This window comes from Heterocephalus glaber, unplaced genomic scaffold, assembly GCF_053883595.1.
Source record: "Heterocephalus glaber isolate CG9 unplaced genomic scaffold, H.glaber_assembly_v1.0 deba00001719, whole genome shotgun sequence".
NCBI lineage: Eukaryota > Metazoa > Chordata > Mammalia > Rodentia > Bathyergidae > Heterocephalus > Heterocephalus glaber.
Genome location: NW_028258432.1, coordinates 7,948,531 through 7,964,099, shown reverse-complemented (window position 1 = coordinate 7,964,099; position 15,569 = coordinate 7,948,531). Strand labels below are relative to the sequence as shown.

General features: G+C 35.8%; 1 protein-coding gene across 1 annotated transcript in view; it reads left to right on the top strand.

The window, feature by feature from the left end:
• Positions 1-15,569, top strand: part of Usp12 (ubiquitin specific peptidase 12) — a 95,428-nt gene that overhangs the window by 51,275 nt on the left and 28,584 nt on the right. Inside the window, exons 2-3 of the mRNA XM_004854815.3 lie at positions 800-880; positions 14,668-14,881. Coding sequence (XP_004854872.1) covers positions 800-880; positions 14,668-14,881 — 295 coding nt within the window. The remainder of the gene's footprint in view (positions 1-799; positions 881-14,667; positions 14,882-15,569) is intronic.

Sequence of the window (15,569 nt, the reverse complement as noted above, 5' to 3'; positions counted from 1 at the left end):
TGTACATGGAGACAAATGGGACATGTGGAATGGTTAGAATACGGAGTGTGTAGCATGGGATTGGTAGCTGGAGAAATGTCCATATGTCATTCTGTTCTTCATTTTAAGGGTCAGAAATGCTTCTTAATGTGTGTGCTGATCTTTTATTGTAAATAGATAGGTAACATGAGAGTGTTTTTTCGATGGTAGTGCCTTTTGTATTTTTGGGGGGAAGTGGTTATATGCATTTGAATAGAACAGTATTAGTTTGAATTTTTACAACAGATGGTAAAAATTTGAGTATATTGATTATTTTCAACATATGTGAGAAAGTTTTGTGACAGGGCACTTGAGCTGGTGGGTGGGACTGGTGTACATTCTAACAGTTTTGTTCAGTGCATTTTGAAGTTGCACGTGGTAGTTGAATTTGGAGTGATGGTAAAATTTAGAAGTTACAGTATATCTGTTAGCTAATGATTGTATCAAGATTTTGTATAAAGCCTAAAAGTAATTCCTAAATTAAAAAAATAAAGACAATATCCTGTATATATAAGTGCTGGTTACCTGAAGGAGATTATGGGAAATGTCTTGTTAGGTGGAAACTATCCAGTGACTCTTGGGGTACCTATACTCATTTGCAGTCTTGACTGAGCAGGAAGCTTAAGGTTGAGAGTCTAACAAGGGTTCTGAGTTTCCCAAGGAAACAGGTGTGGTGTATGGATGTTTTTAAAAGGATATCTCTGTAATTCCTATGTAATTGTGACCACATTTTGAAGATATTATAAATATTAAGATTTTTTTTTAAATTTTCATTTTACAGGGCGCCAATGCCTCGGCATTAGAGAAAGAGATTGGTCCAGAACAGTTTCCAGTCAACGAGCACTATTTTGGATTAGTCAATGTGAGTATCCACTGATACTTAGCTTTCAGAACTTGTTTGGAAGCCATTTGAGAAATGATGAATGCATTTCATAATTTATTTAAGGAGAATAGTTCATTTATATTATTAGAATTCAGTGCAAGAAACAGATTTTGGAATTTGAAAATGATTGTTAATGAAAAGAAAGTTGGCCTGAAATGAGTCCTAGAATAGTTTCAAATTTTGTTGGCCTAATTTTTACTTGTGTCACATATTTCTCATAACCAAAATTCCATGTGTGTAGACAAGTGAGGTCTTGATTCTTTGAGAATTAAGTAGAAAATATATGAGTATAAATAGACTTTTGTAAATGCTTCCATGTGTCTATAGGGTATTTGTCAATGTACTTCAGGTATTGTACCACTACTATTGCTATAAAAGTGCTAAATACAGGAGAAAAATTCTTCCCTATCTTTTTAGTAATGTATTATTCAAACTTTGGAAGAACTTTTAGAATTTTTAACTCTAATTTTAATTGTTCTGAATCATTGGATAATACCATTCATTTGTGATATGTAATTGTTATAGTTTATTTTTTACTGCTGTGCATACTGTTGGATAGATCAATGGAGAGTGTTTTTTAAAAATATAGATAATATAATAAAACAGGAAAAATAGGTTATATTGAATAAATTGGTGTCTCACTAAATATTGGGTGTATAAGATGGATTTCATTAGGGTGTATAAGATGGATTTCATTAGGGTATATAAGATGGATTTCTCCTGGGATCTCAGGAAAGCAGTTGAAGTAATATGTGGGTTTCCCCTTGCTTTGGGAATCATCTCGGTTTTCACTGAGTCCTGAATCCACCAGGTGTACTCTGTCCCTGGTGCCCTTTCTCTGGAGCTGTGTATAGAACTTGTAAGAAAGAAACAGCAATCCCTTCCTTTCTCTGCCTCTCCCCAGAATAGCCTGTTCATTACTTCTGTAATTAATTTTTTTCTAAAATTTATCTTTTTTTATTTTTAATTTTTTGAGACAGGGTCTCGCTATGTAGTTCATGCTGGCCTTGAACTCACATGTAGTTTAGGCTGGCCTTGAACTCCTGGCAGTCCTCCTGCCTCAGTCTCCCGAGTGCTGGGATTATAGGTGTGAGCCACCGGCCCACTTTACATTCTAATTAAAATGCTTGTACTGCTGTTGTTTTTTGTTTTTTGTTTTTTTAATCTGTTGACTTTTATGGTGTATAAGAAATTTAGCTATCTCCCTCTACCACTTTCCCTGTCTAACTTCACTCATTCCTATTCTTTCTATGTGTATAACAGTTTTTACCTTACTATTCCATGTTTTAATTATTGTAACTATTATAAGTAGTTATATGAGATGAGCTCCTAGAAGAGCTGAGTCACACTATGATTGTACTTTCTTTCCTTTTATATGACTGTTTGCGGAATTCTTATTTTTCTATGTCCTTAATTTTCTTATAGTCTGAGACAGAATTAAAAACAAAAGACCTTGTCACCATAGTTTTCACGACCCCCACCCACCAGGTATACTCTTGTGTCTCTGAAGCCCTTGCTCTGGAGCTGGTCTTGTTGTTTGGGCTGGTTGGGCTCTACAGAACCTGCCACACAGCTTTGCCCAGTGGTCTTTTCCATTATTCTGGATTTCCTTACCCTTCTTCCTTTTTTTTTTAAGCTCCCCTGTCTTCTTTCTTGGTTTTTTCCTGTGTTGTGTGAAACACACTCTACAGTAGCTTCTTTAAGAAGTGTGCATAGGAGATAAATTTGACACAGTATGTATTTAAAAACCTTTGTTTGTTATAGTGAGATATGGATCCATTCCTTCAGATTTTTAAAGACATTTTGTTACCTTCTGGCTTCTGTTGTCATTGTTGGAAGGTCTCATGCACTTCACATCCTTGGTTTCTTCTGAATGTGACTTTTGCCCCTTTTTTGTTTTAAAATTTCTTGTGACTGATAGTGTTTTCTCTACCTGTAATGTTCCTGCAATTTAATGATAGTGTCTTAGTTTTTCTCCTCCATTATTGTATTGGGCATTTATAGGCCCATTCAGACTAAGTATTCTAGTTCTAGAACATTTGTGGTACTGTTTTTTGGGAGAAATATTCTCCCTAGCTGTAATTCTTCTGTTCTTTTCTGATGGCCTATCAGTTACATATTGAAACAGGTTTATTTCTCTAACGTTCTTGATTTTTGTTCCATTTTTATCATATCCTTTTATTCTATATTTTAGATTTTTCTACTTTTGTGTCCAATTCTGTTTTATTTCTCAGAATATTGCTTTTTAATCCTAATTTTTTTCCTTAAATTCTTTTATTGGTAGATTTTAGGTATACAATATGTTTACATTTATCATTGGGTGCTTGTACCTGTACATGATGCATCTTTGTTTTCATTTTTTCCCCCCATTACCTGTGCACCCCTCACCCCCTCCACCCTTCCCTATTTACATAGACTTCATTTCCATTTTTTTTCTTTTCTCATAATTTTTCCTTTCCCCATCCCCTCCCACCACCCCTACCCCTTTGGACCTTTTCCTATTCCAAAGTATCAATTATTCGTTTAATCCTAATATTTTATGAGGCAATATCTTCTATTTTTTTCAGGATATCATTGCTAAAATTTTCTTATAGTTGCTGGATTATTTCTGAGTCTTCTAAGTTAATTTTTTTCCCTTGTTTTAAGCTTGATCTTTCCTGCTAGTAGCTTTCCTCGGATTTCATTCATGTTAAAAAGTGACATTCTGAGAAGCTCATTGGAAGCCTCCTGTACTATGGATGGGGCTTGTCCATTGCAGGTTCAGTAGGGTTACTCTGACAGACAGGCTTTAAAAAAATAGCCCCTGAGTTCCCCAAACCCCTTACCATTTTGGTAGTTAGGGGCCATTTTTCTAGCAACTTTGCTCTCCCATTTCTCCAGTCTCTGCCTAGGAGTACTTAATTCAGGTTCTTATTTCATCCTGTTTGCTGCTTAGAGTCTCTCTGCTGTCCTCTGTGGTAGCTAAGGTCCTGGAACCCAGAGGCCCTCCTGCTCATCATCTCAGAGAATGAGCCCACAGTTGTCTTCTGTGGGACTGAAAGAAGACTTACAATGCTTGAGTGAGCTTAAAACTAGACCTGTGTTTTTAGACACCTCACCTTCCCCGATTCCTGAGGCTTCACAAAGGAATCTACTTTTTTCTCACTTTTCTCTCCCTTCCAGCCAGTTGGCCTTCACTTTTTCTCCATCTGCCTTCTGTCTTCCTTAAGTTTGATAAACTCCATGGTAGTGTGCAGTTGTTTTATCACGCATTTTGACCTTTTGAGATTTTAACTAATCTATTCTTTTACTGTCATTTTAGTGGGATTTCCCCAAAAAATGTTAAATGAATATATTTAGTTTTTCTTGTTTATCAAGAATTCTGGTCTCTACTGCTAATATTTAAGATGATCATGCTTAGAATATAATGTTTATAGAGTTGCCTAGTGATCAGAGAGGTCTCATTTGAATTGTAGGGATAGGGAAACCTCAGTTTCTCAAATATCATTAATTCTCTATGATTACCAGCCTTACTCGGTTTAAACTCCAAAGCTAATTATGTGCCTTCAGTTGCACTAAATCTTCAAAACTTTGTTGAAATTTGATTGTCATTGTGACAGTGCTCAGAGGTAGGAGCTTATGTAATTAAGAACCCCCCCCCCATGAATTAATGTACTTATTGTGGGAGTGGATTATGTGGGTGTGGTTGGTTTGCCCTGCCCCTCCCCGGCCTCTTTCTCTTGCAGTTGTCTGTCCTTCTACCTTCTGGCATGAGACAGTGCAGCACAAGGTGCTGGCAACATGTCTGAAAGTGAGACCATTTCTCTTCTTTAAAACTTAGCCGGGCTGTGGTGTTCTGTTACAGCAGCAGAAAAGGGACTAAGGTTGTATCTCAAGAACCTGTTTTCTTCTAAATATTTCTGTCTTCTCTAAATGTTTCATTTTCTCAGTTTATGTTCAGCTTTTTTTTGCAGATAGACTCAGAAAAAGTAAAAATACCATCTCAGATAAAAACTATATGAAATAAGTTCTAGGGCTTTATAATTTTTTGCTGTGTTATTCTTAACAGTACGACCTCAGTGTCATTGATGGCCAGTAATACTAGTGTATTCTCAGTAAACTGCCACTTACCAATTTTAGTGTCATTTGTGTTTTTAAAAAGGTGGTTTTTTGTTTGTTTATTTTGATTTTTTGTTTTTGGTACTGGGGTTGGAATCCAGAGCCTTTGCACTGAGCCATATCCTCAACCCTTTTCTAATTTTGAGACAGGGTCTCCCTAAATTGCCTAGACTGGGCTTGGATTTGTAATCCTCATGCCTCAATTTCCTGGAGTGCTGGGATTACTGCCTTGGGCCAGTGGGCCCAGCAGGTGCTGTTTTTGAAGGGAAAATGGTGGTGGTGGGGGGCCCTGGAAAAGGGGAGCAACTCATTTGAAGGGGGAGGGCCTAGGAAGAGCTAGGAGCTCTTCTAAGGGACATTGAGGCTAGTGGGGCTATAGATCAAAAAACTAGGGAAAGAAAGTTTAGGAGGCTGGGGTCTTTGTCTTCAGAGTTTGCTGATGTATGCCTTCCTTAAGATAAGGGTGTGGGTAACAGCCACACGTGTTACAGGTGGAATGTTAATGGATGTTTTGCTACAAGTTTCTGAAACTGCTCATTTTGAAACAGACTATGTGACTCTGGTGTAAAGGCAAATGGAGGTCAGAATGACCTCTTCCTAGTTGCCAAGCACTCCAGTCTCCAGTGGGGCTAGGAATCCAATTATCAAAGATGCACGAGTCTTGTGAATTATACCTAGAAATGTAAATCAGTGGTTAGAGGAGATGTGGTAGAATTAGTAGTGTGATTAAAGTTTTCTGTGATTTATACTTTGGGACTGTGTTCTGTGCCTTTAATCTTTTCTCTTTAAGTCTTATTTTTCAGCTCCTAAATTACCATCAATCTTTTTCTCTTTTGTTACCCGAACTCCCACCCCCTTCATTTTTGTACCAGGGATTGAACTCAGAACCTTGAGCTTTCGAGGCAGGCACAGTGCCACTGAGCTAAATCCCTGGCCCACCCTACCCCTTCTTTATTTATAGAGTTTTTGTATTACTTCACTCATGGGTGCCCCTTAAAAATTTTTTGGCGGGGTGAGTGGTTTAGTTAATTCAGGGGCCAACATTTTAAGTTATTTTTTCCTGTCCCTGTCCTTGCCAGATAGCATCCTAAACGATACTGGCTTGTAGCTGCTTTAGCAAACTTTGTGGTCAGTCTTTTCCAACAGTTGGATTTTGTCAAAATGAGGAACCTATATATTTTCATCAGTCTATTAATAGCTAAGTGTGCATTTCCAGGCTTAATTGCTTTAACAAACATACAATATGTGTTGAAAGAATTGCTTTTAAACCAACCTGATTGAATCCCTTTTTCAGCAGTGTGTGGTAGGATTACTCAAAAACCCTTGCCTTTGGGAATTAGCACATGTATATGGGCAGTATTCTTGTATTTAACGGAGAGAAGAAAATAACCATATTTAATTAACCTACAGAATTTAATTTCAGCAATGTTAATGACAACCTTTTAAAAATGATTTTCTGTTGCAGGTTTTGTTTTGTTTTAATGGTATGGGCATTTAACCCAGGCTTCTCACTGAGCTACATCTTTATTTTTTATTTTGAGACAGGATCTCACTAAGTTGCCCGGGCTGGGCCCAAACTTGTGACTCTCTTGCCTTAGCTTCCCAGAGCATTGGAATTACAGGCATCCACTACCATGCCTACTTTGTTAGAGAGATTTTCATTTTAGAAGAACATTTTCACAAACAATAGTTTTTATGGCAACTAACTTAATGTATCTGTCATTGTAATTTGTGTAACACATAGGGTGGAGATTTTCTGTTGGCTTATTTTCCTATAGATAAATTTAATATTCCAACATTACTGAAAGAGTGGAGATTGTGTGACTAAGGACCTTGCATAAGCAAAGTAGCCTTTGGAAGCCTTTTTTTTAGTGGGGAGGGAGAATACCCGCTTGAATGCCAGTTCATATAATCAGCTGAATTGTTTAAAAACATTGTTTTAATCTGATAAATCATATTAGCCCATTTCCTTTTATCTTGTAGCTGGTTAGTACTTATAGATATGTGCTGAATAAGGAGATTTTAGCAGGGATGGATAGCATATAGGTCAAGGTTGAACAGTACATATTAAGATAATGGAGCTGAAAAATTCCTGTTGCTCAGTGACATTTGTAACATAATAGTGCAAAATATAACTCATGCTCACAGTGATGATAGTATAAATACTATTGCACTACTAGTGGTGTGAAAGTATAACACATACAGTTTTGTATAGAACATGTTTGATATTGATAAATAACTTACTGGTTTATGTGTTTACTGTTTTATACTTTAAATCATTATTTTACAGTGTATTCATTTTACTTATTTTAAAAAGTACCGTAAACATTATGCTGTATTATTTTGCTATCAGCCTCATGAAAAGCCACGTGGAATGATTGACCTAGACCGTTCAAATGTGTGCGGGTACACTGTAAGATGTTTGTGTAATAACAGAATCGCCCAATGTACTTCTTAGAATGTGTCCTTGTGGTTAAGTGATGCATAACTACATATTAGTAGAATGATTTAAACTAGTAGCATCCCTTTTTTTAATGCAGTCTGTGTATTTGTTTGAATATCCTTCTTTTGTTGTTTTATTTTATTGTTGTTAATTCCCTAATACTGGTAGGCATCACACCACACCAAATTGAGCTTAGTAAATCTATTTGTGATACTGTGGAATGTACTTCTTCCCCAGGATCTTTGTTATAAAATTATGATTGCCTTCCTACACCATCTTATAAAAGGCTATTTAACTTGAAGTGCTCATAGTCATTAGTTGGAGCAAGGTCCATTATATGCAGGAGAGATAAAATAAAATTGTAGTTTATAAAGTTTATCAGGCAAATATTTCTTGGTTCTCTTTTCTTTTGCATTGATTGAATTCTCTCATCTAGTTTCTCTCTACCTGATGGCCATAACCTGCTTGAGATTTTATGTTGTCAGAGAACCCAGAGAATGTTTATATCAAACCTGGCAAAATAATTTTCTGGTCCAGGTACATTGGCTAGATGAGGTTAAGTGTCCAGTCCTGCTGCAGAGTTTGTGATCAACTCCTTGATTGAATTTTCATGGAGAAGATAAGTCAGTTCCCGCAAGGCAGGATGAGGCCGTGGAGGAAGGGAATGAGGTAAGGAATGGTCTTTCCATCTGTAATGGAATGGAAAGATCCCTCTGGATATCGAATCTGTTCAGGTGGGCTGAGGATGGTGAGCCGGGGAATGTAGAGATGTAGTTTTTAAAAATGGCCACCTAAAGCAGAACTGGCTGGTGAAAGAGGGCACGCTGTTAGATGGGATGGTGCCAGGGAAGGCACCATTATCCAGGTCTGGTGTGGGGGTAGTGGAAGGAGTTGTGCTTCTTTGGAAGTGCTCCCCTCTGCAGTGTTTTAAAAAAGGTGATACTGTTGACATAATGATAGTTAAAACCAGTTTCCACATGAATTTGTAAGATGATCCATTGGTTATGGGAAGAAAATATTAGAATTCTAATGTTTACTTTTATCTAAAAATGATAGCTTCAGCTTTATTAATCAAACCACTATTTTAAAATCTTTTTTTATTCATTAAGTTTATTGGAACATTTTACTTATACATTATGGTCACATTCATCATTGGGAATTTGTACCTGTACATGATATATCTTGATTCTTGTCCTTTCTCTTTCCCCTTTCCTCCCTTCCCTCCCTATTTACAAAAGCTTTGTTTCCATTTTTTCCTTTTCTCATTTTTTTCTTTCCCTTCTTTCCTTCCCCCCACTCCCCCTCCCTAATTCTCCTTCCCCTTGGAACCTGTTCTTCCTATTTCACAGTATCTCTTATACATTTTGGTCCTATTTACACTTTCATTTTCCTCGCACCAGAGGAACAATTCGATATTTACACATGTGTTTCTATTTATTTCACTTAAGAGTATGGCCTCAAGGCAGATCCATTTCTTTATGGCTGAGTAGTACTCCATTTTGTAAAAAAAAAACCAAAACCACCACATCTTCTTTATCCAGTCACCGGTTGATGACCATTTGGGCTGTTTCCAAGATTTGACTATTACAAACTGTGCTGTTATAAACATAGGTGTGCATTTATTGCTTTAGTATGATGCTTTTAATTCTTTTGGGAGGATACCCAGCAGGGGAATAGCTGGGTCAAATGGGACTTCTAATCCTAGATTTTTGAGGAATCGCCACACTGATTTCCCGTAGTTTACAAAAAAGCATTGTCAGTCTCATTACTCATATTTAAATGTTAGTAACTTTTTAGTAGAAATAAAAAATTTTGAAATAAATCAGAAATTTAAGTAACCATTTTACCTTGACCATTCTTTCATATTTTAAGTAATATAATGTAATATAAGTAATATAATATAGTAGTTTATAAATAAATACATGTATATTAGGAATGTGAGTTTAAAAATAATCTTTCTAAAAAATCTTGTAGGGATACGATAAAAATATTTGTGGTGTTGTATTTTTTTAAAGACTTACTGAAGAGGTTATTAGTACAGTTTGAAAGCAAGGACAGGTGGTCATCATGTTCTATAAGCAATTGAAAAATCAGTGATTAGGGGCTCCAGTGTAGCTCAGCAGTACAATGCATGCTTAACATGCAGGGCCCTGGGCTCCACCCCCAGCACCATGATCAGACCTTGGGAAAGGTAGCAACTTTTGTAGTTTGTAATACCTCCAATCTTCAGACCAGGTGATAACAAAGGGTAGATTTCAGTCCTAAAGCGCTGTCTTACTTAGAAACAAGAGTACAGAGAAAAGCATCCCAGACCTTTGCATGAGAATTATCTATTTGGAAGGTAAGTTTTTAGGAATTAGGAACTTGAATGAAATTAACATTTAAAATCAAGGCAATTAAAGGAAAAATTTCAAAATTATAAAGAAGATTGAAAGCTGATTCTGGAGAAGTAGTTTCAACCTTTAATTTTTCTTTAATGAGAGTAAAAGAAGACTGTAATAACGGGTAGTGTTACCTATTGCTTTATATTTAGAAGATGAGCAAGTCATGTTGACAGAAGTGTGAGCCTGACTTCTGGCATACTCTATAAAATATAGGTTCCCTCTGGCTTCTTAGTCTGAACCATTTGTTTCTTGTATTTTTACAGTAGTTCAATCCTCATTACCGTAATAATTATAACATAACTATGAAACAATATCTTTTTTGTTTGTTTTTTGTTTTTTTGAGACAGGATCTCACTGTGTAGTTCAGGCTGGCCTTGAATTCACTGTGTAGCTCAGGCTGGCCTTGAACTTGTGATGATCCTCCTATCTCAGCCTCTTTTTGTTTTGTTTTGTTTTTTGTTTTTGGTACCGGGGAAGGCAGGTGGTGGAACCATGGAGCTAAATCCCCAGCCATAGACTTTTTTTTTTTTTGGTACTGGGTCTCAAACTCAGGACCTAGCACTTCCAAAGCAGGTGGTGGAACCACTGAGCTAAATCCCCGGCCATAGACTTTTTTTTTTTGGTACTGGTGATGGAACTCGGGTCCTTGCACTTGCAAAGCAAGCAGTGAAAACACTGAGCTAAATCCCCAGGCCATATCTCAGCCTCTTGAGTGCTAGGGTTACAGGCATGCGCCACCACACCTAGCATATCTTTTGTTTTACCTGCTCTGTGAAAGTTATTAGGTTCCCATTGCATATTCTTCAATAAAAAATGTCCAAATTATAGAGATTATATCTTCTCTTCAATTAACAGAACTAGAGTTTGTTAGTCATTAACATTCCTTAGGCTCTGGTACAAATAGTAATATTTTTTAACTTCAGGTGAATTTATACTACATAATTGATATATTTCCCTTAGTCACACTAGAATGTATTGCAGGTATACTTATCCCTACAAAGGCTTTATTGAAGTGTAACCGATTATATTTATGATCCCAAATATGAGTAAGCCATGACTGCACATTCAGTTTAGCCTTTTTCTGGAAATCCTCAACAGCATAGCCCTTTCTGGAGCCAGTGTTTGCCTCTGGCTAGCAGTGTGAGTGTGAAAAGTCACACATATCTTATCTGGAGAGGATTTGAATCTCCCCTTTCTTAAAAAAAAAAATGTTGGTAACTCCTATTTACTACCCAGCTGTAACATTTACCAATATTTTGCTAATTTTTAAATTAATTTTCAGTTTTTCCTGCCCCTCCCTCAAAAGGAATCCTAGTTACTTACATCATCTTGGGCATAAAATTTTAACCATGTATTTCCAACTACCAGGTATATTTTCAAAACATGACCGTCTCATTCTCACATTTAGTAAAATTAGGGCTTCTTAACGCCATCTAATGTTAGTTCACAAATGTCTTCTCTTGTCTCCAAGTGAATTTTTGTAGTTGCTTTGTTCATATCAGGATCCAAGTAAACTCTGAGTGTTTATAGTTGTGATTTGAATGTGATGTCCTTTGAGTCCTTCCCAACCCATTTTCTTTTTCATATCATTGATTTATGCAGAAACCAGGTCATTTGTCCTAGAACTGCCCCACATTTCAAACTTGGTCTAATCTTTCTTTGTGGTATCTAACTTGTTCCTCCATTGCCTGCATATCTTGTAAATTAGTAGTTAAATTTAGAGACTTGATTAAAATTTAGTGATTTATTTTTTAAAGTTTTTAAAGAATACTTCATAGGAAGTTTATTATAAACACATAAACTACTTGGTTGTTCACTTTAAGCGATATTGAAATGCATTGAAGGTTGAGGTCAGATTACTGTTTTAAAATTCCCCATCAACCTTTAACCTAATGCTTTCAGCATCCATTGATAATTATTGCCTGTTCTATTATTTATAATCATTTCTTCTGAGTTTATTCTCTGGAATTACCTACAACTAGAATTTCTTTCTTTAATTATTTAGTGCCCCTGAAATATGGTTCTTAGAAGAAAAACAAGGTAAAACTTACTGTCTTCCTTTTATATGTTAGTTTGTAACCTCTAATGGAGACAGTCAGGGTTCCCCTCCTCTGCCCTTTTTTCTGCTTTTCTTTCATATCATTTAAAATTTCTGGATCCATTACAGTAATTCTTTTGAATAAAAGTTGATTTTCATATCCACACAAAAATATATTCCAGGCTAATCCTGTACATTGTGTATTTCTTCCCTCAGCTCTGTGGCAGCCATATCTCCAAGGCATCCTGACTCCTTTTGGTGAGAGAAAAGTATTTAGCTAATACAATCTGGAAGTGTGTAGGGAAAATGCCTTTCCATTGGACAGTGTTTGAAAACACACACATATTTTAAGAATTATGAAAATGCATGGCCTTATGCTATTTCCTTTTTAAATTTATAGGCTTTTACTTTTCTCATTTTTATTATAATATTCTTTATATTAAAAATTTTGGTTCCTGCAGGTATTTCATAATTTTTGCTTGTATTATCTTATATCTAGAGCAGTTTTCAAATAGCAGTATCAATAGGTTTCTTTGTGGTTCTTTTTTTTTAAATGAATTTTATTGGTACATTTTAGGTATATAATATAATGACATTCATCATTGGAAATTTGCACCTTTACATAATCTCTCTTGGTTCTTATTTTTTCCCCATTCCCCTGCCCTCCCTTCAACTACTCCATCCCTCCCTATTTACAAAGACTTTGTTTCCTTTTTTTCATTTTCTCATATTCCATTCTTTGGGGTTCTTTTAAATTTTAATTATAGTGTCACTTGGCTTGTATAATATACCTTCTGTTTTAAAAATTGCTTAAATATTGTACAACCAATATTATAATAGCAATAGGAATTTAAAAATAAAGATACTACCCAGAATTCTATTTTTTTTTTTTTCTCTGTGTAGTTCTACTTGCCAGTCAATATATATTTTGGTTTCATTTATTTTTGTTTTCAGGTTTTGGAGTTTTTTCCCTAACTCCCCTCCCCCTGGACCTCCTATGCTGAGGATTTATCCCAGGGCCTTCACACTAAGCTGCATTGAGCACTTTTACTTTTTTTTTTTTTTTTCCTCCTCTTTTTCTCAGAAACGGGGGATAGAACTCAGGATGGAGTGGTGTCACTGACCTAAATTCCTATCCCCTGGCACTTTTATTTTTGAAACAGAGACTTGCTAAGTTGCCCAGTCTGGGCTTGAACTTGCTATCTTCCTGTTTCACCTCCCAGAGAGCTGGAAGTACAGGCCTGAGCCACCATGCCTGGCTTTCATTCCTTATTTTTAAGTAGAGGCACAAAGTAAGCTTTTTGTGCCTCTACTTTTTTCCAGGGTCCATTTATTGTATTGCACATTTGAAGGGTCTCACCATTATCCCTGTTTACTCTTTTCTTTTTTCCTCCTCTATAAATAGCCATTTTTATTTTTATTAGCTTGTAATTTATCCTTCCCATTTTTTTTGGAAAATATAAGGAAATTATCTGTGGATATAGATATAATATCACTCATCCTTAAATACTTTACCTAGTCCTTTTTTTTTCCTTCCTTTTCTTTCTCTCTCATTCCCTATTCCCTTCCCCTTCTATTCCTTGTGCTGGCATGGTGGAACCCAGGATCTTGAGCATGTTAGGCAGAGTCTACCATTAAACTACACCTCAGCCCATGATATCCCTTTTAACTTAATGTGCTAATGTGAGATTTATCCTTGTTCCTTTTTTTACAGTTTCATAGTCTTCTTTGGCTTTGATTGGCTTTTAGGTATTGCATTAGCTGATTTTGGGGTCAATGTCTCTTAATGGGAAGGGGAAAGGAAGACAGTACTTACTTATTAAACTGTGTGTCCTTTACTCTGTGAGGTAAGATTGCCTCCCAACCTCCATTTTTTTTCTTTTTCTTTTCTTTTTTTGGTACTGGGAATCGAAGTCAGGACCTTATGCTTGTGAGGCAGGCAGCGGAACCACTGAGCTAAATCCCCGACCCCCCAGCCTCCCATTTTTAAAGAGGAGGAAATTAATGTTCAGCAAGATGTAGCAACATATTTCTGGTCATGTGACCAGTAAGAGATAGAGCCATAGATAAGGATTTGGCTCTGATTGTTTGTTGTCTGATGTGTCAAGGATGATGATGTCTGATATTTCAACGTTTCAATGGTTATTAGACTTCCACATTGATGACTTTTTAACATTTCAAGGACTTTTGGTTTTAAATTTTTATTTTTCTTTGTTTGGGAAGCACTTAACCTCATAGAAAATCTTGTGTTTTAAAAAAATATTTTGAGTTATATTTTAAAGTGTATGACATAAAACATTTAGTACTTAACCAGTATTATAATAGCAATAGGGATTTTAAAAGAATAATTATATAACCAGTATTGTAACAATGAGAATTTAAAAAGAAAAAAATTAACCAGAGTCCTGTGCTTTAATTAATATCTTTATTTGTAACTATATAGGTTTTAAAAATCTGTTTTCATACAGTCCAAGTTTATTGAATATATTTTCCTTCAATTTTAACCCCAACTCATGCCTAGAGCACTCATTTAATGTTAAAATAGCTAATTTACAGAATTATTATTTCTGTGCCTTCAGATGCTTTATAATTTACGTGAATCATAAATTCCCTGTCTTTAAACTATACAGTGGTACCTCGATTTGAGAACTTAATGATTCGATTCTTGTCCAATTCAGTTTGTGACCAGAATCATTTGAAAAAAATAAGTTTGCGAACCAAAGTACCACTGGACATGGGAAAATTCTTCTTCTTGAAATGTATTGCCCCCAATATAACAAAACCCATTTTTCTTCTATTCCAGTTTGGGAATACCTGCTACTGCAATTCAGTTCTTCAAGCACTTTATTTTTGTCGTCCATTTCGGGAAAAAGTTCTAGCATACAAGAGTCAGCCTAGGAAGAAGGAGAACCTTCTTACGTGCTTAGCAGATCTCTTCCACAGCATAGCCACTCAGAAGAAAAAGGTTGGAGTAATACCTCCTAAGAAGTTCATCACGAGATTACGGAAGGAAAATGGTAATTCTGCTTCCCTATGCATTGCCTACAATCGTAGGTAGATTAAATACAGCATACCATAACTCAAGCTTTTATTGAATATAATATTTATACCCAAGAATGTGTTAACCATTGAGGAAGCAAAAATGACGTTCCTGTCTTCAAGAAGGTGTACTAGTTTAGTGGAGGAGATAGTTTTACAATTATTAATATGAAGATGTAATTAGTGTTTGATGTGTGTTATATACAAAGATAGAATTTTATATGTTGGGAAATAAGAAATTATAATCTGTTTTTTGGCTGCCTGGCTTTCTATCTCAAGAATGAAGTTTTTTTTTTTTCTATAGGATTGTGATTTGTTGTTTGTATAATGCTTTGGTATGTTAACTCATTTTATCCTCTCAGTAATCTTAGATATAGAGCACTTATTTTCACTATTGAAGCTGTGGGGGTGGAGGGGCAATCAACACAGAAATTTAAAACTTGACCCAAGTTGTACCCAAGGAAAGGAAAGAGACAGAGTAAGTACTGAGATCTCCTGGTTTAAGACAAATAAGTTTTAATTCTTCTCCTCCCTTTTAAAAATATAGTTTCTGCACAAGGCTTATAAATTCTTTGAATTAATTCTTTCAGTGAGACTGATTCCAGAAGAGTATTTATTTCAGGTCATCATCTCATAAGTTTTGTTTCCTTTTTCACAACTCCAGAA